The sequence below is a fragment of the Drosophila montana genome, unplaced genomic scaffold (genome assembly GCF_035044405.1).
Source record: "Drosophila montana isolate Dmon_TW-CO22-7 unplaced genomic scaffold, ASM3504440v1 contig_3200_1, whole genome shotgun sequence".
Taxonomy (NCBI): domain Eukaryota; kingdom Metazoa; phylum Arthropoda; class Insecta; order Diptera; family Drosophilidae; genus Drosophila; species Drosophila montana.
Window position 1 is genome coordinate 3682663 of NW_026998080.1, and position 9838 is coordinate 3692500.

The 9838-nt window shown below is 44.9% G+C and overlaps 3 protein-coding genes across 3 annotated transcripts in view; 2 read left to right on the plus strand and 1 right to left on the minus strand.

The window, feature by feature from the left end:
• On the plus strand, window positions 1-5507 carry LOC135431399 (uncharacterized). Its single transcript, XM_064686534.1, has 7 exons — window positions 1-330; window positions 608-3021; window positions 3540-3961; window positions 4023-4301; window positions 4462-4879; window positions 5005-5153; window positions 5219-5507. Exons 1-7 carry the CDS (start codon window positions 45-47, stop codon window positions 5346-5348), a joined length of 4098 nt encoding a protein of 1365 aa, XP_064542604.1. The 5' UTR covers window positions 1-44; the 3' UTR covers window positions 5349-5507.
• Window positions 5508-6574: 1067 nt separating this feature from the next.
• On the minus strand, window positions 6575-8148 carry LOC135431973 (uncharacterized). Its single transcript, XM_064687403.1, has 2 exons — window positions 8007-8148; window positions 6575-7225 (listed from the first exon to the last, which is right to left on the minus strand). The coding sequence occupies exons 1-2, from the start codon at window positions 8016-8018 to the stop codon at window positions 6881-6883; spliced, it is 357 nt and encodes a 118-aa protein (XP_064543473.1). The 5' UTR covers window positions 8019-8148; the 3' UTR covers window positions 6575-6880.
• A 1192-nt stretch (window positions 8149-9340) lies between these two features.
• LOC135432117 (uncharacterized) overlaps window positions 9341-9838 on the plus strand; it is a 1864-nt gene continuing 1366 nt past the window's right edge. The window contains exon 1 of the mRNA XM_064687601.1: window positions 9341-9838. This exon is cut by the window's right edge and continues 1366 nt beyond it. Coding sequence (XP_064543671.1) covers window positions 9462-9838 — 377 coding nt within the window. The 5' untranslated portion in view covers window positions 9341-9461.

The following is a 9838-nucleotide window of genomic DNA, read 5'->3' on the forward strand; positions in this document are numbered from 1 at the left end:
TGTTGAATTTGCACAAATAAGAAACATTTATTAGACCTTTAAAAATGGTCGTCTGCACAATGCAGAGCTTTACGACAGATCAACAATTAAATGGGTGTAGCGCGATGAAGTCCGCGCAGACCTCGCAAGTTCCAGAGCCCGAAATGGTCGATAATGGAAATGGCGCCGAGGAAGACCGCGAGGAGGGCGAAATAGTCGATGAGTTTGAAATGATCATATCTTCGGAGGATGAGGAGTTTAAATTACGCGCCCGCATACAGCAGCTGGAGGACAAGAGCAAGGATATCGAAAAAATGGACATGCTCTCCGCCAATCTGGCCAATCAATACAGTAAGCACTGTCCAATATTGAACTCTAAGTGAAGCAACACGTTCTATTGCTGTGTGTGTGTGTGTGATGTGACCTTGTCTAACGAACAGCATGTTAAGTGTTCTGTATGTGTGTGTGTGTGTGTATGTATGGGAGTTTTAGTGGAATTATTAGTGTATAATATGTACAGACATATATGCGGATGTACACAAGGAGAAGATTTCGACTTTCTTATCTTGCATTGCTCGCAATTCGTAATGGGTAAACTTATTGATAAGCCCTTCTGCAATCGTTTTAGGTTATCAGAGGCCGCAGGGAATAGAGAGATTGGCGCCATATCAGTACTTTTCACCAACCAGTGTACTTTCGGATGTGTCCAGCCTGTCGGAGGAGGAGTTTGACCCGCCAAAGAAATATCGCAAGCATAGGATGAAAAGAACTGAAAGCAGAAGACATGGTCCGATGTATAGGCGCAATCCCTTCGCGAACCGCGTGCACGCACAGCAGGCACATGCTCGCAAAAAGCGACGTCACGAGCACCACAGCAATCACCATCACCATCAGCAGGCTACCATTTTGCTGGATTCGCTGGACAGTGTGACGGACGATGAAGTCTGCGAGTACGATTTGAATGTGGAGAACGAGAACGATGAGGAACTGAAGCTGAGCCGTAACAAGCTGCGCATGGCGCTGGCACGTGATAGCAACTACGATATCAAGCCCAAGCACAGTCTTAGGGAGCGACTTCAGTACCGCATGCGCAAATCACCCAGTCCAAGTCGAAATCAAGTCGAGAATCAGATTAAAACGCAGGATCAGCTGCCGCCGCACTCATTTGAGGGCTACAGTCAGCACCGCAACGTAAGGGAAGAGGATGAAGAACAGCAACAGCAGATGGGGCAGGCTGAAGATCTACCGGAGCTAAAGCTGCGTCTCATTGCCCTTAAATCGGCTATATTAAAAAAGCATATAGCGCGCAAGAAGCGAGACGCGGAGCGCGCCTATTCTCCGACAGATATGATAAGCCGGGTGCATCAGCCAACGGTCAGCAATGAGTGCGACGATATCGATGACCTCATGGAGATTAGTCCAGCTGCCTCGCCGGAACGCACTGTGTACAGTCCGCAGCCGACGCGTTTCGCGGAGCCCGTGGACATGGAACTGGCGCAGACCGACAGTGACGAGGAAATACAACAGTGGCCACATCACTGGCAGTCGACGGTTAACAGCGGCGGCAGCTGGCGCTGCTTTATGCCCAACTCACTGCCGCCTGTTTCGATGCCCATTGTAATTGACGACGACGAGGAAGAGCTGCAGCAAGATCAGCGTAAGGAGGAGGAGGTCTTGGACGACGAAGATGACGAGGTTCCGCCGCCGCCGCCTTCATTTCACATTCCACACGTGCAGCTGGATGATGACGACGCCAGGGACGCGCTGCACTTGAGTGAGCGGCACTCGCATCAAGACACCATCAGCGACATTCAGTCAATTTCTATGGATAACTCACAGACGCAGACTTCGCGCCCCTTGCAACCTGAGTCCAGCGACGACGAGGCAGGCGCGTTGCGTGCCATGCTGCTGTCCAAACTGAAACCAGCAGCGGACACTAAGGTTGCTAAGGTGTCGTTACCAGCTTCTGTTCAGAATGAAACCGTTGCTCATGACTCCGATGATCCAGAGGAGCTGCGTCAGCTGTTGCTCTCCAGCATTGCATCTAGAAAAAAGAACAGCCCCGAAAAAATAACGCACGAAAGTCCAGAGATTCTTAAAAATGCAGTGCGCAGATTTAAGGCGTCTTCATTACAGTCCAATGAAGTCCTTCCGCCGGAGCAAACACAACAAGATGTGCCATTGGAGCCAGCTCAACAAACAGAAGTCAAACTGCAGCATGCGGCGTTGCCTCTGCCCCTATCTGAGCCTCTGTCTAAGCCGGAACCTGTACCTGTGCCTGTGCCTTTGCCCTTGCCTGTGACGGTGCCCGTGCCCTTGCCCGTACCCTTGCCCGTGCTCGTGCCTTTGCCTGTGCCTGCCCCTCCGCCACAACTACCAGTGGAAGTTTCAGCTGCGCCGACACCCGCAATCGCATCGACCTCGACGAACATCATCAAAATCGTGAAGCCCAACAAGGTAATCAACAAGAAGACGGCGCCCAAGCGCAAGATTTCGAAGCTGGCGGAACTAGCGACGGCTGCAAAGCGTCCAGCAACGCTTCTGGTCAAGGAGTCAGTGGCCCCGCTTCACAGCCAGAACGGCAGCAGCTCAACAAGACTGATAACCACACTCGATCCGTCTAGCATCAAAGTGAACAAGCTAGTCATCGCCCTGGCCGAGTCCTCGGCGGGCAGCGACGATGAGCTGGAGCTGAGAAGCTGTTACGCCTACAGCAGCTATGCAAGTTATGCCGACAACGCGAGTCCGTTCAGCCAGGCAATGGACAGTGCCAGCAACTCAACGACTCGCTCCAATACGCCAAACTCCGAGATCCTGGAATCGGCATCAACCAGCAATCCCAATTTGCGACGCACTGTCATAAATGAGTATTTTGAGAAGAAACTGGACGATTTCCTGAAGCAGGCGCGCTCCAAGGTGCCCACAGCTTTACCAGCGGACAGCCCAAAACCAACGCCAAAGACGGAAAAGTCTTCCGATCAACCGCCCAAGGCCGCTGAAAAATCTGCTGTGATCCCGCAAAAGGCCAAGCCAACGCCAGTGGTATGTAATCGAGTTCTCCTCTATTTGATCTTGACTCCTTTAACGCTCTTGGAGAGCAACTCATCTATTTAAACGCGGATTAGATTCTAACTTTCAAGTCACATATCCCCATAGTCCCACAAAGATTGATAGAAATGTTTGTTACATAACTTGCTGATAGGGGAAAGAAATCTATGGCCCATATTCATATATTTTAGAATCTTTTTTGGAAGAAAAAGAAGAGCGCTCTCGACTGGGAGATACCCTGAACCCTTCACCTAGATATTGTTGAAAAGATTCTAGTTTTCTTCCTATGCAGAGGTTGTGCTTCTTCTTTCTTTAGCCGCACACTATGGTGAATTCTCAATCGCGAGGCCCCACTTTAAAAGAATTTTTATTTTTTTGTTATACTATCCGAGAGACTACATACAAAATTTGGCACCTGTAGATCTTTTATCAGTTATAACCGATTCGTAACACTAATAGTAGTAAAAATTAGAATTCTATGGTAGACTAATTACACTTTAACATCTGGCTAGGCTGTGCGACACTTGCCGGTAGCATCACAAAGGGAATACCTGCGTCTAATCGAGCGCATGCAGCTGCTGGAGAAAAAGAAAGTCGGAGTTGGAGTGAAGGCGGTCAACATCCAAACGACAGCTGCTGCAAAAGAGGCTCCAGTCGCAGTCACAGTCGGCAAACAACAGATTTCCGTTGGTGCCGCTTTGGCAGCAAAGGCAAAAACAACCGCAGCAGGCAGCAAAGCGCTCAAGAAGGTGACAGTCAGGGCAGGGCCCAAAGGTACAAAGCCAGCAGTAGCTCCTAATGATCCAGTTGCTACTGCCACGGACACAACCACTGCCAGCGATTTTCCGAGCACGTCAAAGGCGGTAGCCAAGGCGACGCAGCCATCGAAGGAGAGTCGACTGAAAGCATTCGAGAGTTCATTTCTCAAAATCGGGTATTTATGCATATGCATATGGGGCACTGTAAAATTTCTAATATTTTGTGCTCCATGACAGGGGCAGCATGATAGCCAACCTAGACAAGTCGCTGCATATGGTGGAGGAGGCGAAAAAGTCAAAGATCGCACGCCTGCGTTACTCGCACCGATTGAAGGACCTCTATGCCGAGATGCAGGCCGTTAAGCAGTCGGTCAAGCTGGAGGAGTCGAAGCTGGCGCGCATACAGTCTGAGATACAGGCCAGCCATGAGATTATCATATCGCTCAAGCAGAAGCGCAACAAGCTACAAAACGCTGCTCTGGATCTGGGCAATGGCCTTCAGGGCGCCGACTACAGGTACTACAACAACAACAACTATAGCAGCAACAGCGCTAGCAGGTTGCTGTGGACCACAACGCAAAGGGGCCAACAATTATCGTGGGAGCGCCGGAATGTGCCAAAATGGACGCGGCATTCACATACATTGCAGTTATACTATAGCTTGTGTTTTTTGCAGGTTGCTGGATCCGGCTAAGGCGGAAATATCGCGCAAGTCCACAGAGCTGACCAAAGAGATACGTTTATACAATTCGATACTCAAATATGAGGATGTTTTGGTGCAGGCCGATGTGTCTGCACATAAGGAAGTAACTCAGTCCGAGTCAAAGCCTGACGTAGAGCCACAGTCAGTACCTGAACCTAAGCATGAAACTAGTCGGGATCCGAGCGAGCAGCCCATTTCCTCTAGCGACAGTAATAGCCAACCGCCTGCTGACGAGAGGCAGAGCACTGAGCCGGAGACGGAGACGGAGCAGCAGCCAAAGGATCAGCCAAGTGAATGTAATACCTCAGCAGCCATGGCAGCAGCAGCAGAAGTAGCTGTAGCAGTTGCAGGAGAAGAGGCGGTGACTGTAAAGAGACAGCTGGAATTTGATGTGCGTGGATTTATGATATTCTCCTATAGCTTCCAACTAATTCTAAGAACATGTCTCATCTACCGCTGATTGTACCCGCTAACTGTGCTAACCCGTACTAACAAACTGGTTGAGTTTACTTGCAGATCACGCCACGGAATGTAGCACCGGATGCCACTGAAGTCCAAAAGGCGCCGCCCTACACCGTCAGCTTTATGCGGGAGCTGTGCAATCCACCCGTTAAGAAGTCGCTGCTTGGCGAGTACCGCACCCCGTTGTCTCGCAACTACAACAGGTGTGTGAATCCCTTGTGGTTGCCGCCATCCAAATGCATTTGTTTGCCTGTTGTACTAATTGCAGCCAGCTGAATGTGAATGCCACCGTGTGTCCCTTTGAACTGATGGGTCGCTGCGAAGACTCCGACTGTTCCTATCTGCATTTAACCCGTGCAGCTAGCTCTGCCGTCGTTGTCACCGCGTTAAAGCAGTGACAACATTTTTGTATAAAAACTAAATAACCCAATAACATTCTAAAATAGCGTGCTTGAATTCTGGTAAGTTGAACTCTTCACGCGACTTTATATTTAAATGTTGCTTTCAGTCAACGAGAGACAACAACAACCACAACAACAACAACAACAACAACAACAGCTAACAACAACAACAACAAAAAGTATCAAACAAAAAGACTGAAAAATTGTTTGATTGAAATGAACAAAGAAGCTAGGAGATCGAGCGCCAGATCGATCGATCGAGTGACTAAAAAATATGTATATAGTTTCTTGTTGAAACATTGTTTTTGTTATATACATTTATATCGTACAGTTACAAATCACGTGGTGTTGTAAACTAGTGCAAGTTCGATCAAGTCGGGCCGGCCGTCTAAAAAGCCGTTCGAACGGATTGTGCATTTTAAACTAGCTCTAAATTTGATTGCCATATTAAATCCGCAACAGCATGAACTGTAATATAGTAGTTGTCGTTAAGCTAAATCGGGTTTCTATATGTTTTGCCCAATCGATATACATATATAATAGTTTTTATTTATGCGTTTTCTACAATTATTTTAAAAGGCAACTCAATCAACTCAAAACCGATTCAATTCGAATTGAATATTCATTTAAAGAATACTTACATGTGTAATTATTATAAAGTTTTCGAAAAATATATTAAACACAAAAGAAGTTTACAAAAATAAATTTAAAAAAACAAATTTTTCTCAAGTGTACTTTATTTTGAGTTTGTGGATATACTCAAGTCAAAGCACGTGAGAGCGCGCACGAGACAAAACCTGTGACAATTAATGAAAAATCTTATGATTTGTGTGCGTTTGAAGTATAAGTCTGTCATGAAATGTGTAACGTACAGAAGGAGACTTTTTCTACCCCATAAAGTATATATATTCTATCTATATATATTCTTTTATCTATCAGGCAGTATGCATATCGAAACGGGCCGTATCGGGCCGATATATCATATAGGTGCTATAGTAACGATCTGGTTCGTGTAAGAAAATAAAGAGAAAGAATTGCTTTTGTATGGCACAATTTTCTGTTTTCCGAGATATTTTCGTGAAGCTCAGCAGTTTCTTCGCTCCTTATATGTGTAATCAATTCAAATTCAAATCAAATTAGGTATCAGATATCATGCTCAGCAATTATTATCTCGAGTTGTACCATGTATCATAAAGATACAATAGGAAGAGTTCGATTAAAGTTGAAATTTGGCCTTCTATAGACATCCTATCGACAACTTCTAAACAAGTAGATTGTTTGTTGTCGTTTTTCGGCTGATGATTAGAATGGAGCGGATTGATTTTCGTGTTCTTATGCAGCTCATAGCGCAAATGTGTATTTATTTCTAGTTACAGGTAGGTTTGTGTAAGCATAAACATTAATATTGCCTTAAATATCACAGCCAATAGACCCGCAGTGTTTGCAGGATGCAAGGAATTTTATTAGATTTCAGAAAGTAAGTAGCCTAAGGGACAACGACCTCATCTGGGGGAAAGCCTCGCTAGCAGCTAGTAGCCCTCGTCGTTGCCATAATACACATAGTCGTGGCACCAGTCCTTGACGCTGTCGTCGTTGTTGCAGCACATGGGATAGATGATTTCCGATTTGGTGACCTTGGCGCAGCGCATGCACAGCTCCATGGTTGTCTGGTCCTTTTCGCACTGCTGCACCTTCAGAATGGTCTCCGGCGGCAGATTGCCGGGATATTCGCTGGGGTCCACCAGCAGCTGTACCGCTGCTCCAGGCCCAACGCCCGCGTCCGGCGACGGTCGGCCCTGGACGCAGATCGAGAGGCACGCGACCAGCATCAGCATCAGCGCCAGCAGCAGCAGCTGCCGCTTGTTGTCGAATTTCTGAAAATCAGAGGCAACCACTTGATTATCCATTAGCCGGCAAATAAAATCAAGGGAAAAAGTCAGCTGAACGCGACAACCGATCATGTGACACGGTTAGAAATTCTGTGCATGACGCTGCCATTGACCCTATTTAGAATTTGGGGCTGCGATTAATGAAATATACACTGGGTCAGGCGCTTCATTCTGGTTCTAGTTAGTTCGACAATTAATATCACCCAACTCCAATAAGATCAAACCAGCGCAAACAGGTCTAATGCATAAAGATGCCTAAGCTGATCTCAGCTCCTAACCAAAATAATTTCATTTAAATTATTATTTAAGACTTGGGTCTGGGAATCGCTGATGTGATTTCCCTTTTACATTATTTAGGGTTTAAATAAATATATTTATTATTTTATGTATATATACCGAATTGATTAAAGTTTATATATGTTATTCAGTTTGTAGAACCGATCTTTGATTTTTATAGAGATTTTTTGAAATTTCATACTTTTCTTTTACTACGAGCGGACTAAAAAGCCAAGAAGAGTATATGGGTTGTTTATATTTCGAATCTAGCTTGATACAAATTTCGGATTTTTCGCTATCTACCACAGTTTAAGATTCTTTGTTCTGAGCACTCTCACGGCAATAATCGACATGTTCAAAGTTCACAATCTTGGGGTCTTAGAGTCTCAGCAAGAATATAATTTCCGACTTTCAGCTGTAATTACACTGTGAGCACTCGGTAGAGTATCGCGCAGTCGATAGCAACCGTTTTGGCTCGTTATATACTCACTTCTTGAACCATTCTGTTGGCGTTTTTTAATACTTAATGCTCTAATGCGTGATTAGTAGACGTGCAGGAGGACGTTGACTGTTGATCTGTTCTTATTTATTTTCAATTTTTTAATTTAATTGCTATGCGAATTGTTGGCAGAGCCGGCCGCAACTGGAAGTTGCCATTGACAGCGCCGAACGTTTTATACCACCAAACATCGCACCCACGACGCCTTGACGCAGTGCTTCGGCTGCGGTCTCGGCTCCGATCGGGTGCATCGACATCGGGCATTGGTCGGTTCCATAGATCGCGTTTCTATATTGCGATTAAGGTACGACTGTTGACTCTCACGATTACAGTTAAAGCGAATGACCAAAAATTCTGATTTACCTTAATCTAGCAGTTGATCGACTACGAAATACCCTCTCTTTCAATATTCTAACGATTTACATTATAAATTTATGTTATACATGAGTATAACAGATCAACTTTTAATAGTGCATATTAGTATAAATTTTATTCAGGTTCACTAAAAAAATCACTCAACCTTTACAGTAATTCTATATTTCTCCTACACACACAGCTTGTAGGAGAAATGTACTCCTGTATAGCATCGGAGCTTATGGTCCGATCTTTAAGAACTTTCAGGGCATAAATGTGGCTCTACCTTCAAAACGATTTTTTTTGAATTTGTGAGAATGGAAGAGGTATCCAAAAAGAAGAGATTTTTAATATGTATACCATATGCGATAGCCTACACAGCCTTAACTCTGGTTCTTATAACTTACGAGTATTGCTTAAAAAATCTAGTTTTTATTTTGATAATTATCGAATATGTGATAATGGGAGCATATCATATGAAATGATAAGCACGTTTATCGTAGGGATAATAAATATTTCGGATGGAAACTTTCACTAGTTTTTAAGCTTCTGAGATTAACGCGTTCACACAGATGGACAGACGGACTCGGCTAGTTCGACTCAGCTCGTACTCATGCCATTTATGCGTCTTTCTGCCTGTTACAAACATTGGGAAAAAATCATTATACCCTTTTTACCCATTTACATACAGTTTAGGGTATTAAATTCTATGTTTGAAAATGAAAACTTATAATATTGTTTAAATTTTCCTTTAAAATTAAAAACCAGCCTGCACCAAGGCCTTTTTTTTTATTGAAAGTCTATTTTTTTAACAAATATTTCTCTTGGTTTATAAACACATATATACACATATATCTATAGACAAAATCTAGCAGAACAGGAGGGTGCTAAAAGGGTATTTACAGGGTATTAAAAGTGCAGTTGATTTCAGTTAGTTGACAGATTTTACATTGGTTGCAATTTACTTAATTACAACTGACAGATTTGGCAGCACTTTTCATTTTTCAGCTAAAAAAAATTGTAAATTGTTCCATAATCCTAAAATTAGCTGGTTAGAGGTAAATTCTAATAGCCAAAAAAAATAGATACAAGATGCTGGGATGTGCCTGCTCGTGCTTCAAGCTGATGCTCAAGGCTCAGAACAGCTGCGCAGTCGGCCAGAGGAACGGCAATTGGTACTGGAATGGGCGTGGCACGCGCAACTACAAGGTGACGGTGGTGGGCGCGGGGGGCGGCATTGGACAGCCGCTGTCGATGCTGCTCAAGCAAAATCCGCTGATTGATGAACTAACGCTGCATGATGTTTGCGACATAAAGGGCGTGGCAGCTGACCTTTCGCACATCTGCACCTCGACGCAGGTTGACTTTTTTGACGGTGTCAAGGAGCAGGAGCTGATTGATTCGCTGCACGATTCGCATGTGGTCGTGGTGCCAGCGGGGCTGCCCCGCAAGCCGGGCATGACACGGGA

Coding starts and splice junctions, on each gene's coding strand:
- LOC135431399 (XM_064686534.1), top strand. CDS start 45: ATGGTCGTCTGCACAATGCAGAGCTTTACGACAGATCAACAATTAAAT. Junction 4,880..5,004: donor AGAGACAGCTGGAATTTGAT/GTGCGTGGATTT, acceptor GTTTACTTGCAG/ATCACGCCACGGAATGTAGC. Junction 5,154..5,218: donor TTGTCTCGCAACTACAACAG/GTGTGTGAATCC, acceptor TACTAATTGCAG/CCAGCTGAATGTGAATGCCA.